Source organism: Chelonoidis abingdonii, chromosome 8 (assembly GCF_003597395.2).
Source record: "Chelonoidis abingdonii isolate Lonesome George chromosome 8, CheloAbing_2.0, whole genome shotgun sequence".
Classification (NCBI taxonomy): domain Eukaryota; kingdom Metazoa; phylum Chordata; order Testudines; family Testudinidae; genus Chelonoidis; species Chelonoidis abingdonii.
Window position 1 is genome coordinate 57346249 of NC_133776.1, and position 16023 is coordinate 57362271.

The 16023-nt window shown below is 48.2% G+C and overlaps 2 protein-coding genes across 5 annotated transcripts in view; one reads left to right on the forward strand and one right to left on the reverse strand.

Moving 5' to 3' along the window:
* The window catches only part of HDLBP (high density lipoprotein binding protein), a 95426-nt gene extending 85427 nt beyond the window's left edge, over positions 1 to 9999 (forward strand). For 2 of the 3 annotated variants that reach the window (XM_032781463.2, XM_032781464.2), the window contains exons 27-28: positions 524 to 652; positions 7542 to 9999. In XM_032781463.2, the coding sequence (XP_032637354.1) occupies positions 524 to 652; positions 7542 to 7628 (216 nt within the window). In that variant the 3' untranslated portion in view covers positions 7629 to 9999. The remainder of the gene's footprint in view (positions 1 to 523; positions 653 to 7541) is intronic. The other variant, XM_032781465.2, reaches the window with a different exon arrangement.
* A 713-nt stretch (positions 10000 to 10712) lies between these two features.
* The window catches only part of ANO7 (anoctamin 7), a 32718-nt gene continuing 27407 nt past the window's right edge, over positions 10713 to 16023 (reverse strand). Inside the window, exons 18-23 of one of the 2 annotated variants that reach the window (XM_075068648.1) lie at positions 15710 to 15861; positions 13913 to 14118; positions 13011 to 13153; positions 12162 to 12252; positions 11714 to 11833; positions 10713 to 11185 (exon numbers count right to left, since the gene is read on the reverse strand). In XM_075068648.1, coding sequence (XP_074924749.1) covers positions 10991 to 11185; positions 11714 to 11833; positions 12162 to 12252; positions 13011 to 13153; positions 13913 to 14118; positions 15710 to 15861 — 907 coding nt within the window. In that variant the 3' untranslated portion in view covers positions 10713 to 10990. The remainder of the gene's footprint in view (positions 11186 to 11713; positions 11834 to 12161; positions 12253 to 13010; positions 13154 to 13912; positions 14119 to 15709; positions 15862 to 16023) is intronic. The other variant, XM_032781466.2, reaches the window with a different exon arrangement.

Consider the following 16023-nt stretch of genomic DNA (forward strand, 5'->3'; position numbering starts at 1 on the left):
TTGAGGTCTTCAAACCACAATTTTGAGGACTTCAATAACTCAGTCATGGGTTAGGGGTTGTTATAAAAGTGGATGGGTAGGGTTCTGTGGCCTGCCTTGTGCAGGAGGTCAGACTAGATGATCATATTGGTCCCTTCTGACCTATGAGTCTATGAAGGTAGTGTTTTCCTCCTCCCTTCCATCTCTCTCACACTGCTCATGGCAATTTCAGCTGTTCTGTGCAACTGTCCCTAGAAGTTAGAGCCCCGAGTAGGTGTTGGCTTGTGAAGCAGTGTCAAGGCAGCCTATGTGACCACTGCCCTGTGCCACTGAAGTGAGGAGGGGTAAATGAGTGAATAGAGCGGCCAGTCAGATGGATGTCATCTGCCTGTCTGAGGGGTGCAACATGCTAGTCTTAGGCTGCTACTGGCAGCAATGGCTGTTGGATGCTGTGCGGGAAGGGAGACTTCATTGACCAAGTAGGGAACACAGGGAACATCACCACACGAAGAACCTCTCTCCCTGTGCTGCCTTCTGTCTGCAGCTGGCTGATGTGGTGGACAACGAGGCGATGCAGGTGTACATGAAACCCTCTGCACATGAGGAGTCCAAGGCCCCATCCAAGGGATTTGTGGTGAGAGATGCCCCCTGGGCAGCTGGCAACAATGAGAAGGTGAGTGCTGCTTCTGCTGTTGCACCTCCAGAGGTTCCTCTTCCTAGAGACTGTTCCTGTGCCATGGACTCCTAATGGCCAGGATGTGAACAGGAGGGTCATCTCCCTGTTCATTGTCGGACCTTTGAGGGACCAATGCCTGTTCATCTTTGAGTGCTTGCTCATGTCGATTCCATGCTAGGTGTGTGCGTGCCCATGTCCACAGATGTTGGAATTTTTTGCCTTAGCAGTATCTGTAGGGCCAGCTGTGGTGCACTCTGGAATGCCACGCTCATGTGCTGGTATATGAGGAGTCGCCACTGTATGACCTCAGTTCCTTCTTACCACCCCTGACGGTTGGTCGGGGCAACTTCTCCTTGCCTCCCGAGTGGATAACGGTTTTCCCCAGCACCTATTATCTGTTCTTTGTATATAGTTGTTTACAGTAGTTAGTGATTAGGTGTTAAGTTGTAAGAGTTAGTTTTAGTAAATTAGTCTCAGAAGGGATTTTGCCCTGGCACGGCCCTGGTCATAAAATCCTAGAATCTCAAGGTTGGAAAGGACCTCAGGTGGTCATCTAGTCCAGCCCCCTGCTCAAAGCGGGACCAATCTCCAACTAAATCATCCCAACCAGGGCTTTGTCAAGCCTGACCTTAACCTTTAAGAAAGGAGATTCCACCACCTCCCTAGGTAACCCATTCCAGTGCTTCACCACTCCTGCTAGTGAAAGTTTTTCCTAATATCCAACCTAAACCTCCCCCACTGCAGCTTGAGACCATTACTCCTTGTTATGTCCCTGGGTTTCAAGCCTTGTTCAGCCTGCAATAGGCCTGTGCCTGTTAGCGACCCTCATAGCCACTGCCTGATGTGCTTGGGAGAATCGCACATAAAGGAGAAGTATCAAATTTGCAAGAACTTTTGACCTAGAACTCAAAGGGAGCGGGGAAATTCGTCTAAGGACCCATCCTATGGGGGTTGCACTTCGTCCAACATTAGAGCCTTCCTGCTCCAACTCTACGCCTAGCACCTCGGCGTCGGTGGAGAGCGTTCTGCCCCACACTGAGCTCTGCCCAGCACCGCTCCCCTTTGCCGGTGTCCAAGAAGTACCTGAAAAAGTGAGGCTACCCGGCATCACACAAGGAGGGACAGGGCTGTCTGCCCACTCCAGAGCCTCAAGGGGGTATCTCTCAGGCTGGAGCCCCCAGGAACCCCCACGCAGGGATCTCACTCCTAGGAGCAGTACGGACCCTGGTACCTGGTTGTACCTTCAACATCTGAGGCCCTCCAGGCAGCTAGGGACCAGAGAGTCCTTCCAGCGCACTGGAGGTGGCTAAGGCTCCCTGCTCTCGGGGCAAGCCAGCTATGAGACTACCTCAGAGGGCAGTTGAACACCATCCCTCCCCAGAGCAGAGGCAATGTTCCACTACTGCGGTCCCTGACTCAGCAACCTAGCAACTTGCCATCACCGCAGTCCTGGTCTCCACCGGCGCAGAAGACCTGTAGCGAGGCATTTAGTCTCCATACACCCAGCACCGATTGTACTTGCACCAGCCGATGTCCCAGCACAGGTCTCCGCTGGTACGGGACATCTCACCTTCCCGGCACTAGACTCCATGCCCCCGGCACCAGTCCTCAGAGGCACCGATCACCTTAGTTGAGGCACAGTTCCCTGGCGCCTACGGTCAGCCACCAGACACAAGTGTCTACAGTCTCATCTTGGTCACTAGAAGGGGACTAGTCTAGGTCAGAGTGAGACTTTAGCCCCTCGCCATGGCAGCAGCAGATCTTGTGAGCACTGGAGACCATCTCTGCTCCCACAGTGCCAGCATGGTAGCAGGGTCAGTGGCCAGCCCTATTGGAATGTGTGGGGCATGCTGATGATGCTAATGCCCTTCTAGCACCATTCCTCCCTTGTTGCTTCAGAGAAGCAACCCCCTGCAACAATCGTACCAGACTCCAGTGTGCGGTGTGGACTCCAATGCTGGGGTAGAGAAGCAGGTGTGGACTCCAAGGGAGCCCTCCCCTATAGGGGATAATGCCCCAGGCCCTCCCTCAGTGGTGCAATCATCATCCTCGTCAGATGAGGCAGTAGCGTGGCCCTCGCATGTCAGTCCCCATGAGGACTTTAAAGAGCACAAAGCCCTGCTTAGAAGGGTGGCTTCGACTTGGGCTTGGAAGTGGAGGAACTGGCGGAGGAGTCGGGCAACTTGTTCAACATTCTAACAGCACACCCCCATCATGGCTCACGCTGCGGGTACATGAGGGGATTTTGAAGATGGCCAAGGCTTTGTGGCAAATCCCATCTTTTTATCCTGCCCACCTCCAAGTGTGCAGAAAAGAAATTGTCCCCGCTAATGCGTTCAAGTATTTGTATACCCATCCACCCCCAGGGATACTAATCATATCTGCAGCCAATGAAAAGGACAGGCAAGGGCAAGTGAGGTCCAGCCTCCAGGCATCCTTTTTTTTTTTTTTTTTTTTTTTTTTCCCCTATGTGGAACTTTCCAGAAGATCATGGGAGACTAACTTCCCTGATATAGACTGGAGGACAAATGCTAGTAATAATAATAGGGCTCAGATTTTTCTGGATGTGATAACTGATGGATTCCTTCACCAAGTAGTTGAAGAACCAACAAGAGGGGATGACATTTTAGATTTGGTTTTGGTGAGTCGAGAGGACCTCATAGAAGAAATGGTTGTAGGGGACAACCTTGGTTTGAGAGATCATGAGCTAATTCAGTTTAAATTAAATGAAGGATAAACAACAATAGATCTGACTAGAGTTTTTGATTTCAAAAAGGTTAACTTAAAGTTAAGGCATTACGGAAGTAGATTGGACTGAAGAACTTGGGGATCTAAAGGCGGAGGAGGCCTGGAATTACTCCAAGTCAAAGTTGCAGAAACTATCAGAAGCCTGCATCCCAAGAAAGGGGGGGAAATTCATAGGCAGAAGTTGCAGACCAAGCTGGATGAGCAAGCATCTCAGAGAGGTGATTAAGAAAAAGCAGAAAGCCTACAAGGCGTAGAAGATGGGAGTGATCAGCAAGGAAAGCTACCTTACTGAGGTCAGAACATGTAGGGATAAAGTCAGAAAGGCCAAAAGCCATGTAGAGTTGGACCTTGCAAAGGGAATTAAAACCAATAGTAAAAGGTTCGCTAGCCATATCAAAAGAAAACACAAAGACGTGGGACTGCTAAAAACTGATGATGGAGTGGAGGTTAAGGATAATCTAGGCATGGCCCAATATCTAAATAAATACTTGCCTCAGTCTTTAATGAGGAGCTTAGGGATAATGGTAGGATGACAAATGGGAATGAGGATATGGAAGTAGATATTACCATATCCGAGGTAGAAGCCAGACTCGAGCAGCTTAATGGGACTAAATCGGGGAGGCCCAGATAATCTTCATCCAAGAATATTAAAGGAGCTGGCAGATGAAATTGCAAGCCCATTAGCAAGAATTTTTAATGAATCTGTAAACTCAGGAGTTGTAACGTATGACTGGAGAATTGCTAACATAGTTCCTGTCTTTAAGAAGAGGAGGCAGTGATCCAGGCCACTATAGGCCTGTTAGTTTGACATCTGTAGCATGGAAGGTCTTGGAAAAAATTGTGAAGGAGAAAGTAGTTAAGGACATTGAGGTTAATGGTAATTGGGACAAAAAACAACACGGTTTTACAAATGGTAGATTGTGCCAAACCAACCTGATCTCCTCCTCCTTTGAGAAGGTAACAGATTTTTTTAGACAAAGGAAACGCAGAGGATCTAACTTACCTCGATTTCAGTAAGGCATTTGATACGGTTCCACATGGGGAGTTATTAGCTAAATTGGAAAAGATGGGGGGATCAATATGAAAACTGAAAGGTGGATAAGGAACTGGCTAAAGGGGAGACTACAATGGGTCGTACTGAAAGGTGAACTGTCAGGCTGCAGGGAGGTTACTAGTGGAGTTCCTCAAGGATCGGTTTTGGGACCAATCTTATTTAATCTTTTTATTATGACCTTGGCACAAAATTGTGGGAATGTGCTAATAACGTTTTGCGGATGACACAAAGCTGGGAGGTATTCCCAATATAGAGAAAGAACCAGGAATATCATATAGGATAGATCTGCGATGCACTTGTTAAACTGGAAGTATTGTAATAGGATGAATTTAATAGGAAAAGTGCAAGGTTATGCATTTAGGGATTAATAACAAGAATTATTGATATAAGCTCGGGGACACATTCAGTTGTAGTAACAGAGCGAGGAGAAGGCCTTGGAGTATTGGCTTGGTGACAGGATGACCGATGACGCTACCAATGTGAATATCACCATTTGAAAAAAGCTAATGCAGTCTTTGGGATGCATCAGCGTGAGTATTTCCAGTAGAGATAGGAGGTGTTAATACTGTTTATCAGGCACTGGAGAGACTCCATCTGGATACTGTGTGCAATTCTGGTTCTCCCACGTTTAGAGTATGATTGAAACTGGAACAGGTACAGAAGAGGCTACTAGGAATCGATCCGAGGAATTGGAAACCTGCCTAAATGGAAAGGAGACTCTCAAAGAGGCTTGGTTTGTTAGCCTACCCAACAGAAGCTGAGGGGGGATATGTTGCTCTCTCCCAATATATCAGAAGGAATAATCCAGGGGGGAGAGGAATTATTTAAACTCAATTACCAATGTGGGACACAGAACAAATGGATATAACTGCGCCATCAGGAAGTTTAGACTGAATTTAGATGAAGGTTTCTAAGCATCAGAGAGGAGTGAAGTTCTGGAACAGCCTTCCAAGGGGAATAGTGGGGGGCAAAAGACATATCTGGCTTCAAGACTAAGCTTGATAAGTTTGAGAGGATAGTATAATGGTATAGCCTAATTTTGGCAATTAATTGGTCTTTGACTATTATCTGTAAATATGCCCAATGGCTTGTGATGGGATGTTAGATGGGGTGAATCTGAGTTACTTACCTGGGTGTCTGGCAGGTGAGTCTTGCCCACATGCTCAGGGTTTAACTGATCGCCATATTTGGGATCGGGAAGGAATTTTCCTCCAGGGCAGATTGGCAGAGGCCCTGGGTTTTTTTTGCCTTCCTCTGCAGCATGTGGCACAGGTCACTTGCTGGAAGGTTCTTTGCATCCTGAAGTCTTTTTAAACCACGATTTGAGGACTCCAGTGGCTCAGGTTTGATATAGGAATGGGTGAATGAGATTCTGTGGCCTGCATTGTGCAGGTCAGACTAGATGATCATAATGGTTGTCTGTCCACACGTTCACATCCCATTACATGCTTACCCAGCAGACCTAGGATGATGCTGGCTTTGGTAGAGCAGTGTTGCAAGCCACACAACTGTGAACTGCAAGCCCACCTCCAGGGGTACTGCTTGAGAGTTACCTAAAATGGAATTGACCTGAGCAAGCATTTGAAGAAAAAACTGTTACCTGCCTTTTGTAACTGTTCTTTGAGATGTGTTGCTTATGTCCATTCCACTACCTGCCTGCCTACCCCTCTGTCAGAGTTGCCGGGCAAGAAGGAACTGAGAGGGCGCAGGGCCAGCAGCACCTGATATGCTGCTGCATGAGCGTGGCACTCCAGAGGGCACTACGGCTGACCCTGCGGATACCACTAGGGCAAAAAATTTTGACAGCTATATACGTGGGTGCACACATACCCTAGAATGGAATGGACATGAGCAACACATCGCGAAAACAACAGTTATAAAAGGTAGGTAACCCTTTTTGTCAGAATCGTGTTCTCCCCCCTTTTTAGTGGATTTCTAGGCCTTTCCTTACCATTGCGGAGTGTCACGATCAGTCTGTTCATCACCTCGAGAGCTTGCTCACACTATGTGCTAGGCCCCAAGAAGTTAGTATGTTGGGTTTCTAAATTGCCGAGCTTTCCTCCGCTGCTGTCACCTCTCGCCTCTGCTAGGAACAACAGATAGCTCAGTGGTTTGAGCATTGGCCTGCTAAACCCAGGATTGTGAGTTTAATCCTTGACGGGGCCATTTAGGGAACTGGGGTGTAAATCTGTCTGGGGATTGGTCCTGCTTTGAGCAGGGGATTGGACTAGATGGCCTCCTGAGGCCCCTTCCAACTTTGATATTCTATGAATCCTCCTGTAGACTCTGGAAGGAGCAGCTAGCCTGGCGAATCTCCCCTCCACAGCCCCTGGAGCTCAGATTGCCTTCCAAAGCAGCTGTGGCTGGCATTTTGTTACTGTGGAACTCAAGGTTAGGGACTTCTGACCATTATGTGAAAGGCAGGGGATAAGCTACTAAACCAAATACCTTCTTGTTGTCCATTTGGTCCTCACAAGGGGCATTGAGGACTTGGCAGGTTTCCGTTCTAAAGCTAGCCTGAACCACAGAAATTAAGGGGTGTCAAGAACCTCTGACCCAGCTAGTGTCTCCCCGCCACTGTCTTGTCTGTTAGCAGGAATACTTCAATACTACAGTGATGAGGAGGAGAAGAGCACAGAGGATAGCATTTGAGTATTAGGGTAGACCTGGCACCACTGAGGAAATAGTGAGCAAACTATACTTGATGTCAGTCTCCCCAAGAAGTAGATGTCTTTCTGACCTTCCTGCAGAATCTGCTTCCCTGATATTCTAACCTGATTAGATTAATTCAGATCATGATCCTTCTGTGACCCATCTTAGTGACTTACCTGCTGTTTTCATGGGTCCTACTAAAACCCTGTTGCTGTACTGTCCTTGACCTCTGCACATTTCAAGAACGTTTGATATCCTAGAACACTCTTCCATATGTGGCCTTGCAACAGTTGTCTCTCCCCCTCCTCACTCATTACGTGTTTGCACATGTGATATTTCTTGAATGCTACAGTTGTCTCTGAGCTTCTTGAGTGTTGTATAGAACTGCAGCCAGCCTATATAACTTGGACCATTCTCTCTTCTTTGCTCTAGGCCCCTGATATGAGCAGTTCTGAAGATTTCCCCAGCTTTGGGGCTCAAGTGGCCCCCAAGACTCTTCCCTGGGGCCCCAAACGATAATGACTTGGAAGCAGAAACATCTCCTCCAGCTAGCTGATCTGACACTAACCTGCCACAAATACTTCCTGTTTGAATTCTGACCTGGCGGCTGGACCACAAGTAAATTGCCCTGCGGGGTCTCCTAATGCTGTATGGAGTGCTAGAACCCATTCTACTTGTCTGTTGTTACTGGGTTTAGGACCTACTATAAATGGATGGTTCTCCTCCCCACCCCAAGCTTTCCACTCTGATTCAGACACAGCTTTTTGTTTGAAATGTCATAAGTGACTTCCATCTGCTAAGTTTCACAACTGCCAAAGTGGTGACAGTGATCAGATACCTTGAGCATGTCTTGCTAGGCACTCCAGCCTTCATTAGGAGACCTCCTTTACTGTGGCTAGGAATCAACTTCCTGTCTCATGACCTCAGGAAATAAATTTCCTTGACTTTCTAAAAGCCAAAATGTTTGCCCTTTTTCCTTTGTGTTTATCCCGGACCTTATCTTACTATTGTAGAGTGCAATCAGCTTTTCCTTTGAACTGCCAAACATTCATCGAACAGTGATAGTGGATGTGGGGAGTGAGCTAAAAGTCTAAAGATTAGAAATTGCTTTTAAAGGAACAATACAATGATCTGTAGACGCAACAACACTGGAAGGGACCAGCAGTGACACAAGGGATCCCCCAGTCACGTAGAAAAGCCTTTGAGTGATATGTGGCACTGAGCGTGTCCATGTGTAGCATTGAGAGCCTAGATTCTCACATGCACACTTGAGTCTTCCAACATGTGAGAGTAAAAATACAGCTACTTCCCAGTGTTCCCCTTTCTCCCCTTGTTTGTTCTTCCCAACAGCAGCAGAGCTGGTCAGAGCCAGGACATGACAGTATTAGGGGTGCAACAGAATTCGGGTCAGCCCAGGTTGCTATGGTAACATGGCCCAGGAGCTAGTTGATGGGAACTGCAATGCTAAAGCTACATAATTTCTCCCTCCCACTGACAGCATTTGGACACAAGGGGTAGGGAATTAATCACTATTTGCTATTGCCTTCTTTCTACCTCAAAAGCCAGTCTGGGGGTGGCCTCCTAGTCTAGAGCATCAGGACTGATGCTAACCTGCTCATCTCACTGTGGGGGCCAGAGCTGAATTCTCTGCACCAGGTGTAGGAAAAGCTGAAGAGCATCAATCAGCATATGTAGCTGTTGGAAACACACACACATGCATGTGAAACTAAGAGCAAGGTTATGGTGTAAAATACTCCCATCCCTTAGAGCTGTGGGACTCTGAGCCAGAAGGTGGGCTTGGTTTCAGGGGAGGGAAGAGAGGCAGGTTGCATGTCAGCTCTGAGTTACAGGAAGTCGAGCTGTTCTGAAGTACACAGAGGCCAAGAGTGCAGGAAGAACTAAGGCCCAAGGCTTGCCACTATATGTGGTGAATCCCATGCTCTGTACCATAGCATCTTGGCCCCTGAGTTGCTGAACCTTAAGTACTGACACAGCTTGCTTGAAGGAGGCTTCTCCACTGAGCTGCTCACTCAGCCAGCAAGAAATTGTTGGTGTGGTGAGGGAGTGGGGTCTCCTCCTTTCGTACCTCCATTTCCCTATTGCTTCAGTGCCTGTGCAAGCAAGTCCCCAGTCTCTCCCCAATAATGCTGACTGGGGCAAGGTCATTATGTTGAAAGGCTGGCCCAGTTCTCTTGCTGTTCCCAGCACTGCACCTGTGTTTAAAAGTGAGGCTTAGAAATGCTGACATTTCTTCTTTTCCCCAACCCTCTCTGCTCTAGCCCTCTTCGGAAGAGGACCCTAGCCCAGAAGTCAGACACCAAAATGTCCTGATGCTTACAGTGAAGTGGAGAATTACGGTCAACTGAACAAGCCAGGTCCCAGAGCTATGCAAAGGCAGTGGTGACTAACTTGACCACACTTCAGCCCCATGGTAGATGTCTAAAGGGAGTGGCTGTCCAAATGAGGTAGTACCCTAATTCCCTCCTCTTCAGCTAAAGGGGCTTTGGAAAGGGCTAGACAACCTAGACAGGGAGGAGGTACAGCTTGAGGTTATCAAACCTGCCCTCTTCTCCCTCCCCACCTCCCAAAAAACTCCACCCCATCAATTGCCCTGCTTGGCTTGAATTAAATTCAGGGTCCCCTACATGCTAAAGGTCATGAAGTGATTGTACCTAGTACTGTCTCCTCTGCCCCTCAGTCTGTAGCAGATGTTCTGGTATGTGCTCCATTTCCTTTTATTTTCAACGTCTTCCATAGTGTATGTTTCCATGGCAATGATCCCTTGGCCTTAACTTTGGAATTTGGAGACTATATGCAAACATGTAAAAAGGCTCATGAGTATGGATGACACTGGAATTTTATAAATTCTAAAATAAAAACCTGAAACAGCTTGGAGTGTTGTATTTCTCAGCCCATGGTTTGTGAAGAGAGTGCTTCTCCATGTACATCGGTGTGAGGGCTAGTCTAATCTTCATAGGTTCTTTCAGACTTAAGCTGTCATCTTAAAGTGTCAGTTGTTCCCTGTCAGTAGGTAGTAAATCCAAACCAGGCTCAGTGATCCTACCAGAGTGCAGGCTGCAGGGAGGAAGAGGTATTAAGGCCAGCACTAGTGACCTAGGTGCCCTCCGGGACCCCTCTCCATACCTACCACTGTAAAGAACCCCAGTTAGTTCCCAGGCTCTCCCCTGCTATCTCCCTCTCTCCTCTGTAAGGGAACAGAATGCATAACTCCCAAGTTTCCTCTCTCTGGTAACAGGAATGGGGGGAGGAATTTAGGCTTGCTCCTGTCTGACAACATGCTGTGGTTTAGACTTCCCTTGAGCCCTTACTGCAGCTATGTAAAAGCCAGGCCTGTTGAATTGCTGCTTCCCATCTCACTGAAGCAGTGGGACTTGCTTCATTTCAGCCTGAAGCACTGCTTCTCCCACATACCATCCTCTTGCCAGCTGAGGGCTATACAGCCCACCTGTCAGCTACCATAACTCAGAGCAAGAAGGAATTTCTTCAGAGGCCATTCCATGAATTTCTTCTTCCATCCCCAAAGTCAGCCAGCTCCAGGCTTTGCTAGGTGTCTAACTTTAACCTGCAGGGCTCTGAGGCCTTAGCTGGTATTCAAGTATGCCTGTTACTGTACTATTAATTGGCATGCTTTATTTATCCATGAAATTACAATTATCCACTCTGAAATTTCACTAAAATAATTCATTCCTCTGCAAGGTTTCTTACATACAACAGCCACCACCTCAGGGTCAGAGGCAAGTTGAGTTCATCTTTTCCAAAGGAGAATACTAGAAATCAAACTTCATGGCTGAATTCAGTTTCATTCACCCCCACATAGAAGCAGTCACTATTTTGTGTGTTAAAACTGAATCAACAGCAATTCATGGAGATTCTGCTTCAGGCTCAAACTGCTGCTGAGGATAAGCTGCCGGACTCGCAGCTACTGTGTCTGTAGACGTCGTCATCTGTAGTTGGGTAGGCTCCTGGTTTTCATGCATCCTACCTAGCTTCCAGTCTTTGGGTGCTGTTTGCATAGTGCTGGAGGTGGCTCTGACTTCCTCTCTCTCAAAGAGGGCCTACCTCAGCCATGGATCAAAAGAAGAAAGGACAATTAGTATCCTCAGAATTAGAGAGTTTCGTCACTGGCTGTAGGATAGCTTTCCAACGGCTTTGGCATCAGCTATGTTTAAGGGAGGAAGGCATGAGTTCCTGGCTTCATCAGGTACATAATTTTAAGATTTAGGGGGCAGAAGTGACAGAATCAGACAAGCCTGTCCAGAAACTACACCCTGAAGAAAACTTGGGGAGCAACAGAAATGAGTGAAGAGATTATCAATGACCATGGAGAAAGGGGTTATGAACAGGGAGCCCCCCAGCTGCTAATGAAACATCTGAAGACCAAAAGGCACAGGGTTTTACTTTAGTACATTTCATCTTGACATCTTCCAGGGGTGGGTAGTGGGATGCCTACAGGAAAGCAGACTCCAGCATAAATAAAAAGATGTGAGGGTCTGTTCAAAAGCATCTGGTGGTCCAGATGTGGCCCACACACCACCTACTGACTACGCCGCTGTAGAATAAAGACCACTGGCCCTGAGATTTACCTGGTTCTCAGCCAGTGCCTGCTTGGCCAGATAACGTTCGCGCTTCACCTTGATCTCCAGTGACTCAGGAATGTCAGGCACCATCAGGTCTATCACACGAGCAATAAAGAAAACCACATGCTGGAAACGAGGAAAAGAGCAATGTGTCCAGTCAGACAGTTGACTCTTTTCAAAGCAAGACAGGATGAGTAAGGAACAGCATGGAAGTGCCTGACTGCAGGGAATGGGACAGGCACTGAAAGGACTTGAACCAATCAGTATTCCCCAGAGAGCACACTCTCTCCAACTCCACAGGGGCAACGTCTATGCTTGACTGGAAACGGGCAGTGCTGGACAGTACATGTCCTGGGGACAGGTGTAGAAAAAAAACTTAGACTGAGGAATGGGACAGCAAAGGAAACAAAACCTTGGCAGGGGGAACTGATTGAGGAAAACGAGAGGGAGGTACCTCAAACACTATAATAAAGCCCAGGCGGATTGCTAGTAGGTTCCAATAGGTTAGCGAGTACCTGCCGTTCTCATCCCTGTATGCACGGTACCTGGGGAAGAGAAGGTAACATTGCACCTAGATGTGTCACAGCTGGGAAAGAGGAGCCCCTGCGTGTCAACATCCTCAGGGCAACCACTGGTAGTCTCATTCCCACAATTTTTCCTTCTGACACTTCATCCACATATGTAATCACTCTTAAGAATTAATAACTGATGGCATTTAACTGGCCCATGAACTGTCTGGGTGTAAGGCATGGCTGATCCTGCTCTCCGGGAGGGAGTATGTGCCCATTCCTCCAGGATTGGCAAGCAGCAGCAAGGTAAATCAGTCAGAGTAGAAGTAGCTCAGTTAAAAAACACATTCAAGTTCCTTCAAGACTGATTTACAACAAGAGCACAAAGAGGTGGGCCCCCCCTGTACATGAAGGAGGACCCGAGTGGCACTCCCCTAGGGAAGCTAACGCTGCACTTCCTATCTCAGGTATAAATTGGACGTGTCTATGGAATGGTGTCTCTCTTGTCCCCTAATAAACTGAACTAGCCTTGGGTCTCCCTTCCCTCTCCCAGCCCCTCCTGGATGGAGCAGCATTCTCAATAATCGGTGGGAAGTAATCCTGTGTGAGACCTGTGCTAAAGTAAGTGGAAACCTCATCTTTCACTTCCAAACGTGGCTGGGGCCCCACAGAGGAGAGAACTGTCCTGAAGAGAAAACAAACACTAGGAAAAATCAGAGGTTGCAATTCAAATGGAGAATGGGAAGGAGCTTTGTCTTGAGGCACCCCCCAAGCAGCCGAGCTGGGACTCCTACCTGCACGTGACATTGTGCTGGGAGGCAAAGTGCTTTGGCGCATACGCCAGGGTGAAGTTAACATAGCCCTGCAGGTCACTGGCGCGGGTGTACTGATAATACAGCCGGGGCAAGAAGTCTGAAGTGAAGGCAATCAGGAAGGCCTGAAATAAGGAGGAAAACACTAGTGCTACCGCCAGGTTCCTACCACATTACAGACGTCTATGCACCTTTTCAGCACACCTGCTTGAGCCTCAGGCTAAGTGTTGTTATTCTGAAGCTTTGTGTGACTCTTGTGTTTGGCTGGACCGCCTCTCCCAGACAGCAACCCCCCACCCCAAACTCCGACTCTGCACTTCCTACTGAGGCAAGTCCCCATTGAAAGTTTGGATTGAGGCGTCCCAGCCCTACAGGGTCACTGCTTGCTAGCAATTATAGCAGCAAGCATTTATTCTTCAAATGCAGATACCCTTCAATACTACACAGCTCTCATGGGTCACTGAAAACCAGTCCCAGTGTGCTTGGGAACTAAGCTGCAGAGATGAGGAACCCATCAGAGCAGGCTGTGTCAGGTAACACTGCTCCAATAGCAGAGTACCCTTTTAAGGGGTTACTGAGCCAGAGGCCTGAGCTGCAGCAGCTCTTCAATCAGAGCGTGGTTCTGTCACATACAATGACAGCTCTGCATACGCTCTACTTACTATATCGTGTCTACAGACTTGTATCTGCTAAGTGGGATTTCAGTAACATTCTCTTTACTTCTGGCTTTTAGTCCCCTGTCCCCGATACCGACCTGCTCAGTGGCTGCCTTCAAACTCCACAATGCTACATGATTATATTAACTGTCAGCAACATGGCTGGCTGTGTCTGAACGCTGGGAGCTGGCTTCTCCTCCCTCTCGCTCGCTGCCCAGCGCTACTCACGTTACTGATGACAGCCAAGTGGGTGATGACCTCCAGGATATAAAACCAGATGCCAATGCCCTGGGCCCGCTCAGCCACAGGACGACGGTACTCGCAGACAAACTTCTGTGCATCCAAGCGGATCTCCACCCAGTTGTTGAGCAAGGCGAAAAGGGGCGCCAGAGGACAAGCTGCCACAAAGATAGTGATGAATCCAAATTGCAGGACTGTTGTACAGAAGGAAAGAATCATCAGAGCTCACATTCACAGTGGACAAGCAGAGCAGAGGATGGCTTGTGTGAGCTGTGTTCAGCAGTCATCATGGCCTGTCTGGTCCCCCTTCCCCTCCCCATCGTCTCTGGTTTCCGAAGGATGAGAACAGGGAGTTCCCAGGGAATATGTTGCAATCCAAAGATCACTGTGGGCCATTGTTTGGTTTGTTCCTGGAGATGCACTGGCCTCTGCTTTCCATCTGTAATAGGCTGCCAGCATCACCTGACAGACCCCCGTAAGGAGAAGGAGCTCCTTCAGGCCATGAGGTGCGCTTTTACTAGTATAGGAATGGTCCATATGGTGTACTAGGCAGGTGCTCCTGGCATGAATGCAGCTAGACCTGGGGGGTACCAGGATAGTGAAACCTCCACCCATGAGCCAAACAAGCTAGACTGGTAAAAGCACAGCTGGGCTGGTATAACTGCATCTATATGAGCTTCTGCTGACACAGCTCTTGTCATCCATCACCCCTAGGCACCCGACTGATACACCTGGGCCGGCAGCATCCATTGCTTGGCCATGGCTGCACTAAGGATTTGGAGAGCTAGCACTGACTCACTGCTGTGATTGGCTCCATAAGGAAGATGACAGCAGGGAGGTGAGAGGAACCTTCAGGCAGAGGAAGCTGCGATGTGGAAAAGATTGGGCTGGAGCCCTGGGTAACTCCAAGCCTGATATGGAGGCTTCCTGTGGGATATTGTGTCCATCAAGCCAGACCCAGCAGGGCTGTTTGGCAGGGTGAGATGGGGCAATAGAACCTGCTGCATAATTCAATTTCTGCTGGGGAAAGAGGAGACATTCTCTGCCTGGGCTCCAATTTCCCCCCCAGGGGAAGAGTTGTGTTTCTGGGGTCAGTTTCACAAGGCTACAACCTCTGATGGAGGGTTTCCTTAGACCAGGGTTAGGCAACCTTTCAGAAGTGCTGTGCCGAGTCTTCATTTATTCACTCTAATTTAAGGTTTCATGTGCCAGTAATACATTTTAATGTTTTTAGAAGGTCTCTTTCTGTAAGTCTATAATATATAATTAAACTATTGTTGTATGTAAAGTAAATAAGGTTTTTAAAAACCTTTAAGAAGCTTCATTTAAAATTAAATTAAAATGCAGAGCCCCCGGACTGGTAGCCAGGACCCAGACAGGGTGAGTGCCGCTGAAAATCAGCTCACGTGCCGCCTTCAGCACATGTGCCATAGGTTGCCTATCTCTGCCTTAGACCTTTAACTGCAATTCCAGAGCTCAGAATATTAAACACCAAGGCTAGGCACTCGAGTTCACTCTCTCTAGTGCTTCACTCAGTTGAACGTACTAGAGACAGTGCTGCTTCCCAAATCATCACCACTAGCAGGCACCAGAGAGCACGTCAGTGGGATAAGTGATTGATGCACATGCCATCAACACTATCAGCTGCAAAAGCTTCCCCCCCTTGAGGAAGTCTCTGACCTCCAGTCTCTTCTCCTGGTGCTGTCAATGATCAGGTGACCCCGCCTGGCCAGGACACTTTGTTAGTAGTCTCCCAAGGTGGCAGACTTGGCATTTGGCTCCTACCCATTTCCAGGTACTCGTCAAACAGCCCCTCACAGACCAGGAGCTCGTAGTTGCTCTCCCAGGGCACCTGCTGTGCCAGGCCCAATTGGGCCTCCTTGCTTTTCTGCTTTTTGGATCGAAGCTTGTACTTCTGCCACCAGCCTTTCAGCTTCCTGGGGGAGCAGAGAAAGGAGCGGTCACAGGAAGGGTGATGCCCCAACAGAAACTGCAGTGGCCAGTCTCACTCTTACTGGCCTGATAGGCTCTCCAAGTTGCCATGGCATTTTCAGGCAGCTAGCATCAGAGGGACCTTTGGCAATGCTGCCAACACACCC